Source organism: Venturia canescens, chromosome 5 (genome assembly GCF_019457755.1).
Source record: "Venturia canescens isolate UGA chromosome 5, ASM1945775v1, whole genome shotgun sequence".
NCBI classification, from domain to species: domain Eukaryota; kingdom Metazoa; phylum Arthropoda; class Insecta; order Hymenoptera; family Ichneumonidae; genus Venturia; species Venturia canescens.
In genome coordinates this window covers 10124117-10148590 of record NC_057425.1, presented here as the reverse complement: position 1 = coordinate 10148590, position 24474 = coordinate 10124117, and the positions used below count along the sequence as shown (strand labels likewise).

At 35.9% G+C, this 24474-nt stretch overlaps 5 protein-coding genes and 2 long non-coding RNA genes across 7 annotated transcripts; 2 read left to right on the top strand and 5 right to left on the bottom strand.

The window, feature by feature from the left end:
• Positions 1–682: 682 nt before the first annotated feature.
• On the bottom strand, positions 683–1168 carry Blos2 (biogenesis of lysosome-related organelles complex 1 subunit 2). Its single transcript, XM_043419324.1, has one exon. The coding sequence runs from the start codon at positions 1166–1168 to the stop codon at positions 683–685; it is 486 nt and encodes a 161-aa protein (XP_043275259.1).
• Positions 1169–1971: 803 nt separating this feature from the next.
• On the top strand, positions 1972–8164 carry Tbc1d15-17 (TBC1 domain family member 15/17). The gene is made up of 10 exons (XM_043419802.1): positions 1972–2318; positions 2444–2562; positions 2696–2788; positions 3635–4142; positions 4398–4568; positions 4645–4739; positions 4835–5033; positions 5123–5340; positions 5438–5752; positions 6495–8164. The coding sequence occupies exons 2-10, from the start codon at positions 2536–2538 to the stop codon at positions 6801–6803; spliced, it is 1935 nt and encodes a 644-aa protein (XP_043275737.1). The 5' UTR covers positions 1972–2318; positions 2444–2535; the 3' UTR covers positions 6804–8164.
• LOC122411195 (uncharacterized) lies at positions 4564–8520 on the bottom strand. Its single transcript, XR_006261113.1, has 3 exons — positions 8205–8520; positions 5906–6002; positions 4564–4713 (listed from the first exon to the last, which is right to left on the bottom strand). It is a non-coding gene; the product is annotated as an uncharacterized lncRNA (long non-coding RNA).
• A 178-nt stretch (positions 8521–8698) lies between these two features.
• LOC122411187 (gem-associated protein 8-like) lies at positions 8699–10313 on the top strand. Its single transcript, XM_043419809.1, has 2 exons — positions 8699–9071; positions 9535–10313. Exons 1-2 carry the CDS (start codon positions 8848–8850, stop codon positions 10055–10057), a joined length of 747 nt encoding a protein of 248 aa, XP_043275744.1. The 5' UTR covers positions 8699–8847; the 3' UTR covers positions 10058–10313.
• Positions 10314–10315: 2 nt separating this feature from the next.
• LOC122411194 (uncharacterized) lies at positions 10316–11917 on the bottom strand. Its single transcript, XR_006261111.1, has 4 exons — positions 11543–11917; positions 11220–11347; positions 10688–10873; positions 10316–10601 (listed from the first exon to the last, which is right to left on the bottom strand). It is a non-coding gene; the product is annotated as an uncharacterized lncRNA (long non-coding RNA).
• An 814-nt stretch (positions 11918–12731) lies between these two features.
• LOC122410872 (zonadhesin-like) lies at positions 12732–17611 on the bottom strand. Its single transcript, XM_043419323.1, has 14 exons — positions 17457–17611; positions 17270–17379; positions 17027–17141; positions 16855–16958; positions 16083–16298; positions 15879–15919; positions 15313–15422; positions 15118–15227; positions 14941–15034; positions 14654–14769; positions 14303–14485; positions 14074–14164; positions 13173–13282; positions 12732–13094 (listed from the first exon to the last, which is right to left on the bottom strand). Exons 1-14 carry the CDS (start codon positions 17503–17505, stop codon positions 12975–12977), a joined length of 1569 nt encoding a protein of 522 aa, XP_043275258.1. The 5' UTR covers positions 17506–17611; the 3' UTR covers positions 12732–12974.
• A 3011-nt stretch (positions 17612–20622) lies between these two features.
• Positions 20623–22382, bottom strand: LOC122411178 (cysteine-rich venom protein 1). The gene is made up of 3 exons (XM_043419785.1): positions 21718–22382; positions 20903–21027; positions 20623–20797 (listed from the first exon to the last, which is right to left on the bottom strand). Exons 1-3 carry the CDS (start codon positions 21911–21913, stop codon positions 20705–20707), a joined length of 414 nt encoding a protein of 137 aa, XP_043275720.1. The 5' UTR covers positions 21914–22382; the 3' UTR covers positions 20623–20704.
• Positions 22383–24474: the final 2092 nt, after the last annotated feature.

Below are 24474 nucleotides of genomic sequence, written 5' to 3'. Positions count from 1 at the left end.
AGGTATATATAATTATTCAAGTATTCATATATAATTTGTATCTTCATTGCCGCAAAAACTCTTTTCAGCAGGATCTCGTCGGCAAAAGATCAGTGATCAGGCACACGGGTACATACAATTGGGATAATACAGTAACAATTTTATGCAGCCGGATGAGTGATTCATGCCCAAAAACGGCCTGAGTAATATCAGTCGTTTGAACAAAATTTTATTTGTATCTCTACTTTTTTGTATACACATACACAAGAGGTCAAAAATTTCCATACTGCACGACTGAAGATATTGTTCGTTATTCATCTTGCAGATTATTTGAAGTTAAAACTTCAGAGAAAAATTTAAAAAGTGAATGTTTTCTGGAACATGTCAGTGTATTTTCTTTGATAACAAATTACTTGTTTATATATTCGATGTAATTTATTTCACAATCTTTTCTGTGAAGGAATAGTTGAAATTGCTAAACGAATTGGTTCAAGAGTTTATCAGTTCAAGTTTTTTTGTCAAGTTTGTGTTTTCAGGTAATTTTCATGTTAGATTCACTGTTATTCATTTGTTGATGAGGATAAAACATTTATGTTCATATACACATAAGAGTTTACCAAAAAATTTAATCTTGATTGGCCTGTACAGTGCGCACAGAAATTCTTTTCACTCATATATATTATCCACTGTTCTACCTGTAAATTCACTTATTTCTATTCTCTTTTTCCATTTCTTTGAACTTTGCTTCCAATCGTTTGGAGTAAGCAGCTAATTTGTAAGCCGCCTGTTCAAGTTTTGTAACGCTATCGTCTATTTGATTAATATTATCCAGAACAGGCTGTAATTTTTTGTACTTAAGATTCAGGGCATCCAGAGATTGTGTTACGTTAGCCGAAATAGTTTTCAATTCGGCATATTTGGATATAGCTTCTTTGTTGAGCCTCTCCAATAAACGATAATCTGCGTGAGTGGCTGTCAACTCCTCTTGAAGATATTCACCCGTTTTTTGGAACATTGTATTCGCTAGACGACTGAGATTTGGGTCATGAGGATCCAGAGCCTCGAAACTGCTTGTGCTAGTTGACAATGTTGTTCCTCGTTTTGGGGATTCGCAACGTAAATTTCCATCTATCTCTGCACTGTCCATCAGTGTATTACTGCTTCGAGTGTCCTCATTTGTTTCATGCATTGTCTGCTCCATTTTTTATTATTATGTTTCGCAACTGGTAGAAATGCTAGATTAGAATACACAGCCAATTATTGCGATATTTCATTTAATACTTGGTTTCTTATGAGTGAATTATTTACACGGTTTACATACATTTTTATCGTATTATTGGTGTAAAAATGGTATTTTACTTTATGTTGACTGTTATTGTTTATCATGGACTGTCAGCTGTTACTTGTCATCATGAAACAACGAAATATCCATGACGGGTTTGTCACACAGCTTTAATATTACTCTGATCCCATTCGACGATTTTTTTCCAAATTGATAAAAAGCAATGGGATACTGAAAAACAATATACGGATAAAGAATATCTCATGTAGACTGTGATCTCGAATCTCAAATGACGTCACATTCAGTCACATTCGCACTGCATGAAAAAGAATATTCGACCTAGCTGGTAAGATTTCCAGATATATATGATATATTCGAGTTTCGCAGTCGATAACTGTACTACAAACATGCATGCTTATATGTTTAATAACAATGCCGAAGTAAACAACGATGACTGATGATTTTACTAATACAATTTTTTTTTTCGTAAAACATATGCTAACTACTCAACGTGTTTTAAAAAACCCTCTGCTCCATAATATTGTATCGTAAAAAATGATGAAAATTTCTCAGATTACCGACATGCCTTCATTTGATTCCTGCGTGGAAACGGTCAACGATTTTGCCGAGCTAGCACGCATTTTGATATATGGGAATGAAGTGTCAGGTTTCGGACTCTGGCCACAATTGGGAGTACCAAAAGTTTTGTACTGGTGTTTGTTTTGTTATGTATTGCTCTTGATTGTTTCTATGGCATATGCAGAACTATAACTCATAGATGTCAAATAGTGTCAATGTACCTATAATTTATTCTATATCGTTATCTGAAAAAAATAGCATCGATCGATTTTTGATGCGCAGTGTTGAAAAAATGTAATCGACCAGGATCGAGTTAAAAGAGAGTTTAATTTCGGATGTGCTTGGTAATCGCGAGCGGTCTGAATATCGTCTGAGTACTCTGAATAGGCATGCACCAGCACTGTATGTGGCGTGGTGTCTTTTGGTGTTATCACATGCGCATGTGAAACGTCTCTGCGTCACAATTGAGTACAGTACAGTGCGTATACACTCAAGGGCGTGTAGAATTGAGAATCATTGAAAATATACGCGTTTGATTACGATAAAATTTCCCTTTACCGGTGATTTACAAAAGACTTATCATTATTTATTTTTTTCCTGTAGGACGTTATGTGAAGTATCAAAATGTGTTAGAATAGTATAAGTTTAAAGTGAGAGAGCAAGAGAGAGACAATCGTTCTTGGAAATATTACACAATGTTCGAACCCATCGAACAAGGCAAAGTACGAATTGTAATATGCCATTTCATGTTTAAAATAATTATTTCTTAAAACCCACCTGTTTCACCAAATTACACGAATGCAGTAATATTATTTGATGTTTACTTCAATAATGTATCATTTACTTTTTTTCTAGGATCTTTGCATCCACACAGGAGTGGTTCTAAGGGGAGCAAATACCAGAGAGGACGAAGTGCACAGCTTAGGATCACTAAATATTGTGGAATATGTAAGAATTTGGCATTGGCATATTTTCTGCTGTACACTAAATAACCTAGAATTATACTCATGAGAAAATTAAATGGGAGAACTCGAATCAGGAAGCTATAGGACAGTGTTGTGCAATTTTTTTAGCTTATAAAATGCGATGTCAAAAAACTCAAAGGTTTCTTTTATACGACATTGAAGTTTGCAGCATTGGAGTACAACAAAATAAACGAAAAAAACATTTGTAATTCACCAATTTTTCATTTCACGAAGCATTGGTGTAGGTTGAAAAACTACAAATTGCAAATTCGGCAGTGAACAAAATTGGAGAATTACTGGAATTATTGGAGAGTTTTTTTATATTGTTTCATTGGACTCCAATGTTGGAAACTTCAGTGTCATCCTCTTATATGCTTTATGAGTTAAATTCTAAGTGATTATTCATTTTTCTTGAAATTTTATTATGATGTTGAGGGTATAGTTTTCTATTCACAAATCACTGCATGGTATATATCTCAATAGTAAAGACCTTAGCTGATAATTATGCTAAAAATACTTGACAGTTGAATTATTGGTAATTTGAAATATTTCAGTATGCAAATAGTCACGATAGATTTATTTGAGGGTTAAGAAGTAATTGATAAGGTTGTTCTACCATCTTCTTACAGTAAAGTTTCGTTTTTTATCGATTGGACAATCGACAGATAGTTTTTTTTTAAAAAGCTCCATAAAAAATCTTTGTAAAATTTGTTATAGGGCATTAAAACGATGTGTTTAATGTTCTACATATCCTGTTTTATTGCTTATATAATTGATTTATTATTGCAATGGAGAATATATTTGAACTGTGAAATGTTACGAATTGCAGAGCTTTGGAAAGTGTATAGAATGGAAGCCAATAGAAGTTTCTGTGGTGTCAGAAAGTCAAGATCAAGATCCGGAATGGTCATTGGTCGATTCCCATACGAGGAGAACGCGCACATCCTCTTCATCGGATGGTCCAGATTCTCTGGGGCGTACGAGATCCGTCAGAATAATGTTGTTCGAACTCAAGTCTGTGAGAATTAATCATGGCGGGCAACAATTAATATTTATGCAACGCGACGGAACAACCTATGTCGCTTTTTTTCAACTCTCAAATGCCGAAAGTTTCATAAATTCTTTAAAAGGCTTTGTCAAATTTGTCAAATCTAGAACAGACAAAAATCTCTACCTCATTATTGACGAAGTAAGCTCGGTATTGAACAAATCTTTCGCAGAGTTGGACTTGTTTCCAGAAAACACCTCGGATTATGTCTGGAAATTTGTTAAAGATTTACACAATCGGCCTTACGAAACAACTCTTGAGGCTTTCAGTAAACTCGCCGACATTTGGCGTAAGTGAAAAACCCAAATTTTTCAAATATTTTATCTCAAGTGACAAACAATTAGTGAACTACCGATCAATTATTGATGTATCCATCATTTCTAATTTTCAACGTACAAAAAGTCAAGAGTATTGCTTTTTTGTCAATTGAATTTGTAAAAGTGGCTGGCGGTCTGTCTGCGATGAAATATTTTTGCAGATTTATGTACATTGTGATTTATATCTTGATATATTATTAAGTTACAAGTTTTATTGGCTATTGCAGTTTACAAAGAACCAGTGAGACAACCAGTAGAGGAGGCCGTTGCAGACCTCCTCAATCGTTCGTTGACGATAGAGAATTCTCAACCGCTTGCAACGAGTGGATCGGGTGATGAGTACGAGGTCATTGGTCAGTCGGGTCCGGTTTTACCTCCCAGGCCGCCGTGCCCTCGTGGTAAAATTTGAAAAAAAAAAATCAATGCATTAAAAGAACTAGAATTGTACCTATTCTGATGATGAATCTTGAACAGGTGCGCCCTTGACTCAAGAACAGTGGGATAGATGCAAAGACGCTGAGGGTAGGATCGTCAACTCGAGAGCTGTGAGAGAAATCATTTTTCGAGGGGTCGGTAAACTGTACAATGTTGACTATTCAAACGTTAGAAAAATCAAAACTCGTATACAGAGCCAAGTTTTTTTATTCTGTATTTTCTCATTTAGGGAATATCGCCACCTCTGCGCTACGAAGTTTGGAAATTTTTATTAAATTATTATCCGTGGAATTCGACGAACGCGGAACGTATTGAACTCAGGAAAGAAAAGACCGACGAGTATTTTAAAATGAAGCTCCAATGGAGATCGATAACGCCGGCACAAGAAAATCGTTTTTCCGATTACAGAGACAGAAAAAGTTTAATTGGTGAGAAACATAATCCAGTTGTGCCTGAATAGAAACATGTTTATTATTCAATATTATTTTTTATACTTATTTAATTGCAAAATTTTCAGAAAAAGATGTCAATCGAACCGACAGAACGCATCCGTATTATGCAGGCGACAACAACCCACATCTTGCCCAGTTGTACGATATTCTTATGACGTATGTGATGTACAACTTCGACTTAGGATACGTACAAGGTATGAGTGATTTACTGAGTCCCATTTTGTGCCTGATGGACAGCGAGGTCGATGCTTTTTGGAGCTTCGTCGGTTTTATGGACAAGGTGGTAAGCGATCAAATTTCAATACTGTCCCTCGTGCATGTCGAGTGTCTATTAAAAGTGCTGCCTGCATATTTACGCTAAAGTGTACAATATTTTCCAGAGCACCAATTTCGAAATGGATCAAGCTGGTATGAAGGCACAACTGTGTCAGTTGTACACACTGCTCAACGTTACGGATCCTCAGTTGGCACAGTATTTGAGTAAGAACGAATCGGGAAATATGTTCTTCTGCTTTCGATGGCTTCTCGTATTATTCAAACGTGAATTCAGCGCGGTTGACATTATGAAACTATGGGAGATATTGTGGACTGATTTGCCTTGCAAAAACTTTCATTTGTTATTATGCGCGGCGATACTCGACACTGAAAAAAGCATGTTGATGGAAAATCGTTATGGATTCACCGAAATACTAAAGGTATGTTCGGACACCTATTGAAGCACTCAATCGTTGGAATTGAAAGCAAATCTACCTATTACGTTTTTCTCTCTCCATTTCTCAATTAACTGTTATTCTCGTTCATTTGGACGCTAAATTACTCGAAAAGTTCATTATTACCAACGTTCGTACCTTCATTTTGTAGCTCCTCTTCAACGGTGCCTATATTAGTGACCCAAATTCATATTGACAGCTAACGATCATTCATATTATTAAGAAACCAATTCGCCTGGAAATGTTGAAAAAAAAACAATTATCTAGTAAATCAGTAGAACACGTGTCTCGAGATTTTTCTTGGTCATCCTGTACACAATCTTCTATCGTACATCACAGATTTATTCAAATATTTATATTTGATTTCATTTTTATATCTGTGGAGTTTTGCCAAAAGTTGTACCTCTTTGATACTGTTTTAATCTTTTTTGAGGGAGAATGTTATTTAAAGAGCCCGTGTCATGGGTGTTTACTTTTGTTTCAAACCGAAAACATTGTGCACGTTTTCAGTCATGTATAATGTATGATTTCAACTGCCATTTTCATTCCTTTTCTTCAGCCACTTTTGAATAATTTTTTTTAGTAATCCTGAATTGCTTAAATTTTTATCGATACGAACCCTTGCTACATTTTTAATGGTATTTCAAAATTCAACAATATATAGTAATAATATCGCATTGATCAAAGTGTTCGTGAAATTTTAAACTTTGGTTATTTACATTTTCAGCATATAAATGATTTATCACTTCACATCGAACTCCCGTGGGCATTATCAAAAGCGGAGGGTATTTACCACCAATTGATGGCAGTGGCACAGGATTTGCCGGATAACGTGCGTGTAATATTAGGGCTAGAACCGTTGAACGTTTCACCGTCCAGTAGCGATCCGGAGGACGAGGCGAGTGCTACATCGAACACGAGACAATACAACGATACCGATAAATTATCACGTAAAAGCAGCAATGGAAGTGATAATATTAAATTTGGTAACAACGAAGTCTCCTACGAACGTGGCTTGAACGTATCTTATATGTGAATTCGAGATCATCGACCGAATTACTCACGCGCGAAATCTTCGAATTCTTTTGAAAAATTCCTATCTCTCATTTATAACACAGTCCGAATGTGACATGGGATAAATACAAAAAATATACTCAATATCTATTGATATTTCATAACGAGAAAAAACGTACATACGACCATATATGTATATACAGGATATTCTACGAGCAGTGTCTACAAAAGTAATTTTTTAAATCGGGGCCGGACTCCAATTGAAAAAAAATATAAATGGATTCCCTAGATTCTTCTGAATGGTTGAGAATTATAAAGTTCGATTATGGACGTTATTTTACCATGCAGCGAGCGCAACGAAATAACACCTGTCGTCACTCTTTAATTTACGACTTTCTGTGGGGAGAAACATCTTCGTATCAGAAAACATTGCATCCTTTATTGCTTTTAGAACAAATAACAATTTGTTCATTCACTCGAGAAATGTTAGTAGTTTTTTTTTTTAATTCCAGCGTATTTTTTTTAAACGTAGTTTAATTTGGTCTAGAATGAATTGATAATTTTTTTGTTCATTGTGAAAACATTGGTATGATGCGCTTGAAAGGAAAAAGTTAAATACAATGGCGTGTCTGCAATAACGGATTGCCAATTTATGTTGGAACTGGTCGCGTAGGTTTGTAAAAAAAAATAATTTTTTATCATTTCTTTAGTTTTGTGAGTTTCATTATCGGGTAATATCGCTATTTCGAGTGGATAAATCAAACATTTTCTTGCGTGATCGCTTGTGCCGTTTCCGAAAAAAAAACAACAGTTTTAAGCCATTTGATTTATTGAAATCTTTACGGTGTATTTTAACACTAAACGTTTCATGTTCTTAGACGATGATGTATTGAAAGTACCGTGAATTTTGCGTGAAGACTTTGCAATCACATTGTTAAAAGTTGAATGGCAACATTTTATGTAAAATTATTTACAACTTCAAGTTTCCAAAGGTATTTCGACCGGCAACTTCTCAGGGGAGAAACTAATGAATTACATCGTTTGACTGTTCGGTTCAGAATTCAGTTTTAAACTCAACATTATATTTCGGGTCTGTGTTTGTTGGATACCCTGTATATTCGTGTGTATAAACTTTTGTCAAGTCAATTTTAAAACGATGACTGAGCCAATTTCCTATCACAAAGTCTCGTTGAATTGAGATAAAAATTTCTTGATTAAAAAAAACAACAACACGCAAATGTACGCCTTAAAAGATGCTGAAGAAGAGATTATGTAAACGTTGAATTATAATTGTTATCATTTCTGTCTAGTGTTTTTTCTAGATTTGTATAAAGTGTCACTATAATGTTATATATTTCTAATAAAAATATGTATTTCACTGTACAGAATGAATATTGTAACAATTGAGTGTTTTTTTAAATACCTGGTTTTCATTTTTGATCACAATTAATGTTTTTTCTAGATACACCATTGGAATATCGAATCTGTTTGTTACGAGAGAAAGTGCTTGCTTTTTTAGATCCTTTTCAGGTTCATTGTGGCAAGTAAATTTCATATATTCGAGAGTGATGCAGTCTTTCTTCCCAGTCACTATTTTTTCCCGTATCGATATAGATCAATTGGTCATTGTTTTGAAAGAAAAAGTTGGTATATGAAAATACAATCTCTACCATCTCTACATATACGCTCGATTTTGCCATTTAAAAATGATCTTTTCGACATTGGACAGCACGATGCTCTCTGTTGCAGCTTTAAATGACGACTGTTTTTTGAATTTTTAGATTTTTGTCAATTCTATCGATTCTACCTAACACTGTTTTTTTTCGGATCTATGTCAGCGTCCTCATCATAATATTGTGTATGACTACGGTCAACGTCAACGAATTCAGACGTTCGTTGCATTGCCGTCACTAACACTAAACTAGACACAGGACTTCAGTTCCTTTTTTATTGGACATTTTTTTGTTGACATCGTACATCACAAGTTGTTTATCTTTGGGAACTGAATCCATATTTGTGATTACTGTCACATAATGGATTTAATAACATAATTATCTCGACTAATTATGGAACTCGCAGGTACTAAAAAGAATAAGACCCGTAAGAGAAAGAGATATTTGAAAAACAAGCAACGTCGGGTTCGACGGAAATTGGAGGTTAAAGGAACAGGACGACGAAAATTTTCTCACAATATATCAACAAATATGACGAGTGAAGAGTCTCAATCATATTCGATAGGCGCACACACCTTTTGGGAAAATTATAAAGTTGCTCAAGATTGGCAACAAAGGTATGCAAAAATTGAGGTTTCAATTTTATACGAAACGACCCAAGTAACCTAAAATTCATAAGCACCTGATTGTACGAACGGACGGGTGTTCTTCTCTCTTTAAAAACACTATATTCACTCTTGTAAAAAATGTTGCTTCTCATTTATTATACATTCTGAATCTTCATTATCCAAGTATGAGCCTGGTCCAGTCCGAAACTACTTGTGCATTTAATACGTTCAAGAATGTTTCATTATCGTTTCATATTATTGCAACAAATATGTTCCATCAGTAAACAAAAATATGCCTAGAAAATTGAAAAATCAATAGATGAAAGAGTTTAGAGCGTAATTTTCGACAACTCAACAATCGTGAACATGTCTAATGGGGTTTTCATTTTATTAATACCTAAAAAACATGCAAATAGGCACTGATAAATGAAATTGGTTTTTGCATCAGTATGATGTTTATACATATTTTCAGACACAGCGTGGCTTGGTGGAAATCTCGCTGTTACGCGTTAGAACATGAGAACGATATACTTCGCCAGAAGGTTCGCAGCCAAGCTAATCACATAGGGCGACGGATAGTGTCTCATGGGACCAGTAATAAAAGTCAATCCAAAGAAACTATAAACTGGCCTGAAACTGGAGAAGAAGCAGAAAAAGAAGAGGAAGAAGATAACGAAGATGAAAACAACGAAAATTTTGAGTTTCACGTCGATAAAGACATGCTCGATTTCCTGGAGCAAAGTATTCGTCATAAAATGGAGTTGAAACGTTTACGAAAGACGGAAACTGAAAGTCCGTCTACAGATACAAAAGACGATGCACCGTTCGTCACGAGCGAAGCTCGTATACAAGCCAAAACAAAAGACGCTCAGTTATTGTACGGTAGTGCAAGTCCTAGGATAATGGCAATGGAAGCTGCTTTGCAAGCAACCATTGATAGACATCGCGATCGTGCGAGCCCCCATTACTGGCCCAATATCCCCTTAAAACCCTAACATCCTCCGTTACTGTATCGACTAAGATTCAGAATTTCATATAATATTTTGAAAAGTATCAATTCATAAATATTTTCCAAAACACCACTCATTATTCAGTTAATTTATTAATGTAAGAAGTGTCATTTCTCGTATTCGTAGATGTCCACTAGAGTCTTGTGGAAACATACGCATTATTTTTTCGAAGTTTTTAAATTCATGTCAAATGATAAATTACTTTTGTTGATGAATAAATTAGTTCCTCCTTAACGACTAATATAATATTTTTTCAAATTTTATTCTTCCATATTCCATTATGGTTGGTTAAACGGTAATAAATAAATTTTTTAATATTTCATTTTTTTTAGTCACTTAAAAAGATGAGGAGTCCAAGATCAATTGGTCGATCGAGTCAGCAATTTTTTCACTGTGGCTGTCGAGAATAATTAAAAATCATCTTTATTCCATGTTACAGGATTCACCCATTCGCACACATTGTCCGGTACGCTGGTTCCTCACAAATCCTCCCTGCAGGTCACAACGACATTCCCATTTTTGAGCAGAGCTGCAAAAACAGATATGCGGGATAATTCTTCTTGAGGATAAAGAGAGATCCACTTTTCTTTTTTACGATTGCAAAGTTTGACCAACCATTGTTTGACATTTGGTCGGCTCAGTTGGATTTGAGCATGTTCCTTCACAGGTTTTTCCGCAAGCACCCGCGATCTCGCCACGAGCACATCCATCAAAGGGGCACTGTCCACGTTCAATGCATTGATTCGTGTAGGGATTCCTAGCAAATCCGTCCTTGCAACGACACCCGCTGTAACTGCATTACTGTTGATGACAAATGAAGCACATTCATAAGAAGTATGGTACGTTTATAGTGATGTGTTATTCCCATTTTTGGACGGCAATGAAACTCTTTCCTGATTTCCAGTTAAATTTCTTAGACTGATCAAATATTTTTTTTGAAAATTCTCAACTTTGGGATGTGAATTTTGTAAATTATTTCAAAATCATATCAATAGAGAAATTTTCATAGATGTCAAGAATCCGCAGTCAAATTTAAAAAGTCTAAAAACATTTCACAATTAATAAATTATACTAATGGCAAAAAATAACTATTCTAAATCGCTTTCTATAATCTGAATGTGGAAAGAAAAAGTAAAAAATAACCAACCAGTACACTACAAGTTTCAGGCCGAACTGCGTTGCATCTATCTTCGCATAACGGCCCACAAGGATCTCTTACTTCGTAGAGGCCGCAAGGCTTCAGTTTGTCGCGTATTCCACTCGCATTGATCGTTGCTGAATATATCAATGGAAAACAATAATTCAAAATTTTTTTTTCTCAATTCTTTAATTACAATTTATCAAAATGTGCGTTGACAATAAGCCAAATTCGAAATCAAAAGTGATCAAATTCTTGAGCTCCAAAAACTTTGACACATATAAATGTGTCAAAGTTTTATATTTATAAAAATAGGAGTGGGGGATACTAACCACTTGTGAGTTTCAATACTCAGGGCGAACTGCATTGCATCTGTCTTCGCATAATGTTCCACAATAATCCCGAATCTCATGGTAGCCGCAAGGTCTCAGTCTATCATTCACTTCATCCGCATTGATTAAGTTTGAGTAACGAAGGGTTAAAATCTCATTAATTGAAATGACAGATGATGAAAATGTGAATATTTTTAAGTGGAAAAATTTGAACTTTTTTTGGTAGACCGAACGGAATATTGAAATATTCTTCTATTTTTGAAACCTCTCTTTTTGAAGTTTATCTTCCCTCCAAATTGCTTTATTGTGAAGTTAAATGTATTTATGATGTTTAAAGTAAAAGGCTTTTTCCATTACTTGTTTTATTTTTAAAAAGTGAACATTTGATGTAATAACTTACCACTGAAAATAAACGCGAGACTCACAAGAGGCAAGAAAATTGTGCAATTCATAATGAGACTTTAATGTAATTTTGCCACGCTCAACAGTAATGACAATTCGTATTGATATCGTGGTAACATTTTGCGTTCATCTTGATAGCCTTAATTGAGTGCCAAGGCCTTTTTTCAATGCTGCCGAATTTTTATTCGCTTATTCATTAATGAAGAGTACGATAATCCCACAATGTTTGTGGAAGCGATTCAAATGGAAAGATTCAATGTTTGACGTGCAGTCAGACGTGAGTTTTATCTTTTTGATTCTTTTAAAGGCCAATAATCTTAAGTAGCTATTATGCTGCATCATACTCATTTCTGCGCTCAAACATTGTTGAAGAATAATTTTTAAGGCGAACTAGAATAACTGCAGTCAGTTTGGACCAAATCATGCGTTGACGAGGGTGGATCACGAATTCAAAATAATCAGAATTTGATCAAATTTGGTGATAACATTCTTTGGCATCAAGCATACAAATACAATTTTTTTCAAGTTTTTTTACCACATGGTTATTGAATAATTGAGGGTTAAATCGAAGTTCTCATGCACGAGATGTATAATTCTACATATGTAAACTCTATGCTTATACACGTGAACAATTACTCGAGACTATGTGGTAGAAAAATCTAAAAAAATTTATATCGTCTTATATATTTTTAAAGAATACATTTACCAAATTTTATGAAATTCTTATAATTTTGAAATTCTTAATATTTTTAACGTGGTTTAGTATGGCAATATTCTATCGTCGCGATTTCAAATGATTTTCTGGCAAATTTTTATTTATTGTGGAACGAAAAATCTTGTATCGAATCGTCTTTTGATCGATTACAATAACAAGAATCTTTGGTTTTTGAAATACAACTTTTGTCAATTCATATTTAACATTCGTCCTTTCAGTGCTTCTGCACTGAGCTCTATCATTGTAATGTACACCTATGAATGTTTTCGATTCAGAGCTGGAATTTTTGTCAGAAGCTCGTTCGGGTTAATTTTCCTAATATTTTTCCTCCGGTTTCAATTCATCGTACTCGCAGCAAGTCGACGGTCTGACACACTCTCGCGTTTTCTCGTTCCTTACAAATCCGTCCAAACACCTGCAGTCAACCGTGCATTTCTGAAATACGAATACATGCGAGTAAGAAATTCAAATTCACTTGGGGAACAAAATCAAATATGAAATAAATTTGTTTACCGATGCGTCGACCTTGCAAGCACGCTTCTGGGGGTTCCTACAAGTTGGTTCGCAGAATCTTCCGCATTGTTTTGGTGCACTGTTCGCAGGACAAACTGGTTCTTTGGTTTCTGGAAAACGTATTAAATATTGAAAAATGCATCGCAGATGTTTCGCGATTCATTAACTTCATAAGAGAATCAGTACAAAACAACTCGTTGAATTTCATACGTATTAGGATTATGATTAAAAACTATTGACTGATTGACGAAATAATGAATAAAAAAAAATCTCTGTCGTTTGTGACGACAGACGGTTTTCGTTGCCAACCGGTTGACAGTGAATCGATTATGATAATTATCCGATCATTTTCTTCAACGGCATTCGCGTGTCGTGTGTTTCTCATGTTCGTGATAAAATTCACGGACGTCGTTTAAAATTTTCTGCGAATACGTTTCGAAACAAAATGTGCTGTAGAAAATGTGTTGTCCTCGCCTCGGGACTAGTCAGTTTCCTCGTTTATTTTTACACTCACAATATGTACGTACATGAACACAGGGAATTCCCTGGGAGATACGAGCGTATTTTGCAATTAATGACGTAAGATTATGGGCTTGGGAAAAAACATGTTGGTGTGTGGACTATCGTCATGAAAACGTAAAAATAAGTGAGCCCCCGCTTTTGTGTAAATCGTAATTGGATACGTCCGACATTCTTTTTGATCTGTCGTGTTTATTGAAAGCTCCCGTTGCTGTTTATAAGAATAACAGTGAGCACCCGCGATTCAAATTTTGTCCCACAATTATCTTGAAAAATGTTCTTTGAACTCGGCAGGGGGGTTGACCGACGACTTATACTCCAGGCGTTGAGAATAATTGCTCAGTAATGAAAAATACATTTTTCATTCTGACGATTCACTTACGACATTGACCAATCTGAACGCATTCGTTCGTAGTTGCGTTGCGAACGTATCCAGATGAAAGATCACATCTACAATCGAGATTACTGCATCTCTGTGGAAATCAATGAATATGTTTGGTCATTAAATAGTTGCGATCATGTTGGACAGAAGATTGTTTCGCGCTCATATTCGTTTCATCTGAATTACTGACTCTGAAGTACTCGCTTTATAATCCGAAATGATTACTCACGATTCGAGAACAGATTTCTGGGGTGCGAGGTTTTTGACATGTGCCCTCGCATGTTTTTCCACAGGCAGCTCGAATCTCGCCTTCAGCACATTTTTCCGGACATTTCGAAGGCTTGACGCACTGATCGGTTGCCTCGTTTCTCACATATCCGTTTTCACACTGGCAGCCAGAGCCGGCGCAGCTCTGCGATCGTAAAAAAGTAGTTGTTTTTTATTTTTGTAATTTATTTTTAGAATTTTTTCGTTAGTCGACAGTATCTGAGGACGATTGAAATGAAAAAATGGTAATGCAATGTGTTGCGATCAAAACTCAGTCGAATTGGTATTAGTGAGTACAGTTAATTGCACTTACGGTCGCTGCACATTGCGCTAAGCTGGAGTTTGAGCAGGTTTTTTCGCACATGCGTCCACAGTTACCGAGTTGTTCGTTCACGCCGCAGGGACTCGGAGTCGTAGTCGTCGTAGTAACTGAAAAATCGAGATCATTTTTGACGTTGGACGATAAAGGAAATTAAAAGTGTCAAAAAAATATTTTACAGAAGAAGAGACTCGTGAAGTTTGAAAATATTTTTATAAAATCGTTTCAATTTTTCAAAGTCATTATCCAATTTAAATAATCCACCGTTTAATTTCGCTTACCTGGACATTGCACGGGAAGAACACAAAGTTTTGTTAAAGAGTCTCTGTAGTATCCTTTTTTACACCGACAAGCCTTGGTGGAATTGGTACATTGCTAGAAATATGCAAACACGAATGTTTTGGAAACTTAATAATATTATTATTAAATGAGTGAACAGACAATAAAAACGCGCTTACGAGTCTAGGGCACAACAAGGGATTAGGTTTACGCGTCCTGCAGGTCGGTTCGCATATACGTCCACACAAATTTAATTCTTCATTACAGTCACAAATACCATCGTAAGATTCTGCAAGGGCAATATTGGGTTAAAGATTATTCGAATCATCGCGTTACTCCAATGTCATTGTAATTCCATTTAATGTTTTACTCACGTGCATACGAGGCGACAACGAGAGCAAGAAAAACGATTGTGAAGCGAGCCATTCGGAGCCGCGATAGCGTGTACAGCAGGACTGAAGCATCTTTGTTACCAGCAGGCTCCCTTTTATCCAAATCTCCGTTTCATTTTACCGCGAGTTCCGCTTCCCGGTCGAAGCTGTGTATACACGTTAAAAATTATCTTCGGAATATCAGAATAATAATCGAATGCAAATTCAGTGGTGACATTTTTGCGTCGTTATCATGCACGCGATGATAATTTTCATGTCGCGCGGACACACGTTTATATGCTTGTAAAGAAAATAAGGCAAAAAACTGTTTTGACAATTTACAAAATCATTTTCAGTGTTATTTATTCGTCAGCGGGCCCTAGGCTAATGGACAGATGGAAGTTGTCAACGCATATGCGCGAGAAGAGTTCCACATATAAATTCGAGTAGCCAATAATTGACTGTGACAAAAACGATTATTTTTGTAAGTTTCTACTCAGGAATAATCCTGCTGTCGGGGACATTTTGAGGTATGGACACATTTCCTGGTCTCCTTGTTCCTAACAAACCCGGATGCAAGGTCGCATCTGCAACTCCGGTCACTACATCTCTGTAAGAAGAATAAGCTTCATTGAACATCTTACTTTGTGATAAGAATGAGGAGTGAGCTCGATTTTTCCTAGATTTGATATAAAATTTGAATTTTTTTTGAATTTTCATATTGACAAATTTATTGAAACTTTTTCTGCTGCTATGTTTTCTCCAGTACTCACAATTCTTTGGCATATTTCTGGTTGGCGAGGACTCTCACATGTGCCCTCACACTTTGTTCCACATGCACCCATAATTTCTCCTCGCTTGCATTTTTTCTCTTTTCTGCTTCTTTTCAATCGACTTGTTCTCGGGCACATCCAGGTAGGAACGCAAGTATCAGTTTCCTCATTTCTCAAATATCCTTTTTTACATTGACAGCCATTATTGGAGCAATTCTGTGAAAAATAATTCACCTTCAATTTTTTTTAAATTCATCGTTTCCATCAGTTTTTTGGGGGGAAAGAAAAAATTACTCGATACTTAAGGAGGGTGGCTACGTTCGTCAAATTGATAAGAAATTGATCGAATTTCTTATCAATCACGTGAACTTTAGTGATCAATTACTCGATAACTGTACAGAAGAAAAATCTTAAAAAATTTTTATTGTCAAATTTAACTCTAAAGAATATATTCACCAAATTTTATGAAATTCTTATCATTTTGAAATTTTTAACGTATTTTACATGGTTTAGCATGGCAACATTGTATCGTCCCTAGCCACCCTCCTTAAGAAAGTTACCGTTTTTTTAATAACTTCAAAAGATTCGGATCTCTTTGTAGTGTGCATGGATAGAAATTCTCATTTTTCAAGAAGTAACAAGTAAAAGTAACGTTCTGGCTTAGTCAAAAATAAAAAAAACACTCCGACCGAATTTAGAATTATTAGGCAACGAGCTCAGTTAAGATTGATTTAATTTATATTTTACGGCTACGATAATTTTTTACGCTCACCGGGCAATGCGTCACGTTCGGATTACTGCAAGTTCCTTCGCACGTTCTTCCACAATTTCCAATTTGTTCGTTATCACCGCAAACTAATTCGTACTGCTCCATCGCTGAAAAATTTTTTTACGTGTCGCTTTAATGAAAAGCATGTTTTACACATGAATAAAAGATTCATTACTTGATCGTTGCTTCCGGTTTCTGGGACACTTTTCAGCTCGAACACATTGCCCTGTTTCAGAATTTCTCCAGAATCTTTTGTTACAACGACAAGCGCTGGTAGACTCGGTACATTGCTGATATGGAAAGAAAAATCCAATGTAGAGAGTATTCATATACAAAGCAATATAAATGTAAAATATCATAAATTTCAAATGAAAAAATAAGCTTCAGGATGGGTTTGAAGGAAACGAATGATACTCACGATTCTGGGACAAGCATTTTTATTGGGCTTACGATACGGACAGGTTGGTTCACACATACGTCCACAGAGATTCCAACTTTCATTGTTTCCGCACTGTGTATCATCAGCATCTACAATTGATTAAACTAGTTCGTACCAATTTTTGATGGGACTTAATATTTTTAAACTGTTTATCGAATTTACTTACAAATAATCGAAAAATATGCTACCAAAATGATTAATAAAATGCGAGCCATCTTGAGTTACACGAATGTACTAAATCACTGTTGTAAATTCAACCTCGCTCATTAGTTTTATTCGAACCTCAAGGATTTCTTGTATCGGTTGGGTATTTTCTTCTGTTATGTTAATTACGTTCAGTGCCCGATCAACATTTGTTATATGCGTCATGTTGAGACGCCGAGAAATAAAAACAAAGAGTGAGTGCCCGGCAAATCTGTTTTCTTATGTAATGATAAACTAATTAGGAAATAATGAATATGGAACAAAAATCCTCCAATGCAAAATTGGCACAATTTAGCACGAAAGCTTGAAAAAAGAATCACGATAAAAACGTGTAAAGGTAAATTAAAAACAAAATATTAAATAACTATTCCCATTGACCGGAAGAGCTTTCCTTCGAGGCTCGAGTTCGAGCTAGACTTCTCGGATAGCAAGATTAATGAAATCTAAAATCCTTCCTGTTCCAGGCAAAATCCGCTGGCAGTACCTACACAAATCCTGTACACTGACCTCTGCTACAAAATATAAAAGGATCTAAAAAATCTTCGGTGTGTGAATAGAGAGGTAACCTGTCCAAAAATCTTGAGGTCAAACGAAATCGAATGGCCCCGGTCCTTTTCGATAGTAAAAGGATAGGAATACCACACTAGAAATCTTGAACTCTACGAACCCGAATGAAGCCAGTCTTTCCAGTGTAAGAGTGATAGGAATGTCTGTTGTACATTGTTTCTTTACTCTTTGTTTGTTTAGAAGAAAATATTTGTCTGAGTTTTTTTATAAAACGTTTTTATTTCAGGCAGTTTATTGTAGACCGGATTCTGTTCATATAACAATTTGTTTGTGGGACAGTATAATTGCACCTTGCATTCGAGTAAAGAAAACCTGGAATGCTTGTGACATGCAGATAAATAAATGAGGCGAATGAACGATTAGTTTCTCCCACCACCAAAGATTATCGAATCTGTGGTTCAATTACGTCAATAGCATTGCAATATTAATCACTGCTCCTTTCCTCATTTTTTTTACTGATAGCAAGAGACCACATGATCGTTGCAACGGTTGATTATTATTGTTACATTAAATGGTTATTAAAAAAGTAACGTTGGCAGGTAATTATTTAATTCTCCTATGGTTCGGGCGATCGTTGCATTTATTTCGACTGTTAAAATCGAGAAGCTGTTCTCCACGCAAAATGTTCTTTTGTTGCAGTGGTATGATTAGAAGTATTAAAATGTATGTAATAATTATTCGCACAAAAGATGAAGAGGAAAAATTCCAGACACTCAAAATACTCCGTACATCGAATCACTGTTATAACTCATTTATCTTCTAACCTTACAGAATATTGTTACCGAGCGCGATAGATGGTGCGGTTAATTAATTGGTTTCTTCTTCTTGGCAAGAACACAACGCTAAATAATTGAAAATAATAAAAAAAAAACAAAAAAAACAAAATTTATCTAATATTTTACACATCAACAGCATAATTCACAGTTAAAATTTCTGTAAACTTACTTGTGGCTATGGCAACGATGACCAAGATTAACACAATTCGTGACATGCTGTGCAAAATAATTAATTGCTATATTGAGATTAATGCGGATTGATGCCTCGATGAGCACTTATGTGACTGGTATTATGAGCATCGTTGACGCAAATTGTTCTCAAGTCATTGTGGGTCAAAGCAAGACTTGGTGTATTTTCAAAATTAATAGCACGTTTGGTCGAATCAACCGTTTTTTGGATCAAATTTCGATGCAGTTTTTTGAGCTTCTGATGATGCTATAATCAATAACTAATTTTTTGGCCCTCGTGTAAATGCCATGCGGCAATGTATTAAGGCGGAGTCACTGTCTGGGCACTGGGCTACACTGGAGGGAGGGAGCTGTCTTCCAGAAACAAAAACAGTCGGAGTGAGATAGCCCTTGGAGGATAATAAAAAGAAAGTGATGGAATGCGCTCGTAAAAACCCGAGAAAAAAATAAACTTTCTTTTTGTATGAGCCTTCCTTCTGCACTATACTATTACTAAGATAAACTTTAGTTCGTAAATGGCACGAGGGACATCTCGAGATTTAGAGCTAGGTGCGTGCATGACTGAATAAGTGACCCAACAGAGTGTTGGCCTTCCCCAAAACCTTTTCATTTGGGATATCGATGAAATTATATACCGAACGCGGACACATGTTTGTTGGTTGAAAAATAGTATTTTATGGGACGAGTGTGGGAGGCGACGGATTATATTTCGCGAGAAAGAGCCGCCCAAATTGAATGCTTAGGTTGCATATTTGATTGTAAATCAATGAGTGGTACTTGAATCCCTCATTTTCTCATGACATACAACAAGAGCCAAGTATTTGTTAAGAATATAGTGTAGACTGTGGTTCATCTCTCATTTTGTAAAAAGTTAAATTTCTACGAAGCGGACTATAGCAACCTTTTTTCTAGAATGCTCGCGAGCTGCTTTTTTTTACCGTTCAATAAACTGCTATTATTTTATAACGGAGGGATTATAGTGAAAAGTTATCGAAAAAAAGTGCGATGGATGCAGCATCTGAAAGCAGATATGCATCTTGTCTTACTGAATTATACTAGAAACCTTAATACAATCAGAGGAAAATGGATATCTTAGACTCGTATTATTATTATTATTATTATTATTATTTTTAATTTATATACCGGGGCTGGGGAAAATGCATTTACGCACTGGGGGGGCCTATAAGGCCCCCTGTGTGCTGGACTCTCCATTAGCGGAACTACCGGCTAAAAACCCCATCCCCAGTCTCCTAGCAACCACCCCGGAACCGCTTTCGCATTACTTCGGGGTGGCGCTCTATCTCCCTGGACGCCCCTCAGGGCGTCCCATCCTCCACGAAGGCCCGCTTGCGGCGGAGGACGACCTCGACGAAGAGGTCGACCTCCGCCCAAGGCTCTTCGCCCAGGAGCATAACCCGGACAATATTATCCGGAGTTATGCTCCCGTACCTTTCCTCCAGTGGGGCCCTCCACACTCTCCATTCCTCGCATTCGAAGAACGTGTGGAGGGCATCGAAGACTCGTATTATTACCGAGTTTATATTCGTCAATAATTCACCGACTCGATCCACGAATACACCGAATACAAGTGCACGATTTTTTATAAGTTATTAAAAGAGTTTATTGTCGAATATAATTAATAATACAGAAAGTTTCAGCTGGTAGTTTAGTTGTCGGGTTAACACTTCGGACACGCTTCTCGTTTTATGCAGGAACCAGTCTTTTTGTTTCGTACGTAGCCTTTCAAACACCGACACTCACGTTTGCATGCCTATAACCAGGTTGAACAATCACCATTGCAGATAAATAAGTACATAAATTTATGAGTCAAAATACATTTGTGAAGCCGCACAATATAATTTAAAAAAACACTCACGTTTGGGTCAATTGGCAAGCAATATATTTCCGCAGGACGTTCACACGTTGGCTCGCAAAGCTCTCCACAGACTCGTAATTCCGCATTGGGGCCACACACACTTTTTGCTTCTCCGGTGTACAGCACTGAAAAGCAGTAAAAAATAAAGTTAAAGTATATTTAATGTCCCACTGACGAGGGAAACGATATTATTATATATGACAGTTGACAACTTTATTTAAGATCAGATTGGACTTGGACAGATTCGTGGCAGTTCGATAATCAGACAATTATACATTTCGAAGTTTCCCAATTGACTAATCTAGAGTCACACTAACGACTCTGAGACAAGTACAGTTAAGGAGGGTGGATCGCGACGATACAATGTTGCCACGCTAAACCATGTTAAAAATATTAAGAATTTTAAAATTATAAGAATTTCACAAAATTTGGTAAATTTATTCTTTCAAAATATATAAGATAATATACATTTTTTTAGATTGCTCTACCACATAGCTCTCGAGTAATTGAACACTAAAGTTCACGAGTATAAGCAATATAAGCAAACAGTTTACATATGTAGAGTTATACATCTCGATTTAACCCTCAATTATTCGATAACCATGTGGTAAAAAAGTTTGAAAAAAATTGTATTTGTATACTTGATGCCAAAGAATGTTATCACCAAATTTGATCAAATTCCGATTATTTTGATTTCGTGATTCACCCTCCTTAAAGAAGCGAGTTCGCTTCCAGAGACCGTTCACAGCAGTCGCGTTTTTAACTATTTTCGAAAATTTTCTAAATTCGGTCCTTAGCTAATAAAATCGACTTACTCGTATACACCATGAAGATAATGAAGATGCTTACGGAGATACGAGTCATATTGGAAGATGGGACGGATGATTCGGTTGAACTGTTTTCATCGAACGATTTGTTGCAGTATTTATATGTATTTTGAGAGTCGATTGAATAACTTTCCGGAAAAAGTTTACGCTGACTGTCGATGGCTCTGATCACTTGTGCTATCATTTTTTTTGCATATGTTCATTCCCGATGTTTTGATTTTATGTCTTGATGTTTTTGTGAATGTGAATTCTCCATTCGTGCATCACATGTGTGTTATGATTCAATGATATTGCGAGTTCGATTTGATGTGACACTCAATGTGGTATGCTGACAGAATAAATAATGGAAAATACGAGGCAAACATATTTTTTCTGGGAATAACAACTTTTTTTCAATACTCATTCTGTAGCAGGGTAATCCCGCAAACGTGGAACCCAGTCTACTGTTTTATATATAGACGTTATGATGACACTTTGTATGAACTGATAAAAACAATGGATATGAAAATACTGGTTCAATATATGCAGATGGATTTTTATCGTTGAATTTTAATTGCTCGCTCTTTCATCTATTTAACTGCAGTTGCGAAAGCGAACGTACATAAAAAAGCTTTTTGATTGTGCACACCTAGGGAAATAATATTTAAAAAATAATAAAACAAATGAATAAAAGAAGGGATTGAAAATGCTTTTAAAAATGTAATAAAAATATGAAATGTGAGAATTGAAACAGCTGAGAAAATTGCAATGAACTGTGAGAATAAAGAAATTTCTTAATAGTTAAATTTAATAGTTAATTAAATTTAATTTTTTTATAATTTTAAAAATAATTAAAAAAAAAAAAATTAAATAGTTAAATCGCGCCTCTGAGAAAGAATGGGTATCTCTTATTCGGGAATATGGTTCGTCTCCTGTTCGGGAACCTGGTTATTATCTCCTCTTCGGAAATTTGGTTTGTCCCCTGTTCGGGAACCTGGTTATCTCCTCTTCGGAAATGTGGTTCGCCCCCTGTTCGGGAACCTGGTTATCTCCTCTTCGGAAATGTGGTTCGCCCCCTGTTCGGGAACCTGGTTATCTCCTCTTCGGAAATGTGGTTCGCCCCCTGTTCGGGAACCTGGTTATCTCCTCTTCGGAAATGTGGTTCGCCCCCTGTTCGGGAACCTGGTTATCTCCTCTTCGGAAATATGGTTTGTCCCCTGTTCGGGAACGTGCTTATCTCCTCTTCGGAAATGTGGTTTGTCCCCTGTTCGGGAATCCGAGGTATGAGATCGAGTACGCTTTGCACGCGAACCTCAATACTTAGCGCGTACCTGATAGACAGGCCTTACAGCGGCGTCGAGTATTAGGGACAAGCGCGTACCTGATAGACGAGCCTCAGTGGCGTCGAATTCGAAAGATTGAAAATACTATAGTTTATTTAACTGTAACTATAGTATATAAATTTACTATAGTTACAATTAAAATGGATAGTTATCAATATTATTTATTTTATGATTCGAACGACGAATACAAAATGTTGACATAGGTGAATCTAACGCTAATTATTGTTCATGACTGTGAGAAAAAGGAATATTTGACTTATATTCCAAATTTAATTAAAAAAATTAAATTTGGATTTTTCATCTGGCTTGAAACGTGTTGCTGATCGCTTATTTTTAATTGTCCTAGGTCATTGGCATTTTGTGATCCTCGTTCGAGAGTGTTTAACCGTTTTATAGCCCCTGCAACGAATCCCAAAATTTTCGTCGCTGAATTCTATCAGAAAGGTCAAATATACAGTCAACACTTTTAGATTCCTCTTTTTCATAAAAATTTATTTGTCGATGTGTTGTATGACGGCGTTTCTTGATATTTTTGGACAAATTTATTGTTATATTTCCGCTTCCGTTTTTATTTACATTATCCAGCGGCTCGGTTATCTATTGATCGTGACGTGTCTGAAAACAAGGTCATAGCGATATAGGGATCGTTATTATCGATTGTAAATATTAAAATGAATCGTCGTAGAGTACTCAAAAGTAGATTCCAAACAAACGTTGAAGGATTTTAGATCTCGGTATACCGTTTAAAACATCTATCTTTCCAGAACCCTTCAACTACTTTTGCTGAGAATTGGAGAGAAATTGGATTGTCTTTAATTGTTCAGACATTAACCTTTCTTGACCGTCAGTCGGTTTTTTTATCGACGGATGTCCCTTGAGATAAGTTCTTCGTTTTTGCGAAAATAACGATAAATAAAATTTTTTGAAATTTTAGCGTGAGATTTTTGTTGGGAATTTTTTTCAAATTGCCGTCATTTTGCTATCTTTGATAAAAAAAAACTTCTGCAGCAAAATAGCGGAGTGGAGATTCATAATTTTTTTACATTTATTTTTTTTCTGAATATATTTCCGACTATATAATTTTATACATTATGGGGACTTCTTTTTTCGAAAAAGATTATGGGAAAAAATAAACATAATGGGGAGGACTCGGCTAAACGGGACAATCCCGCAAAGAACTAAAATTTTTGTTTCCACTGCAAAGTCGAAAATTCGATTCACAACTATTTTTCTAAACCTAACGAAAATCGGTTTATCTAATACTGAATACGCGATACGATCGGTGAAAAATCAGACTAAATGTCAAATTGTGACTGTAAATACCAGTTATTCCCCGACTAGTTACGATTCTTCGAGAATAATAAATCAGTCAAAACTAATCTTTTGGATTGGGAAAAAGTATGTAGTTCGGTGGAGAGGTCTG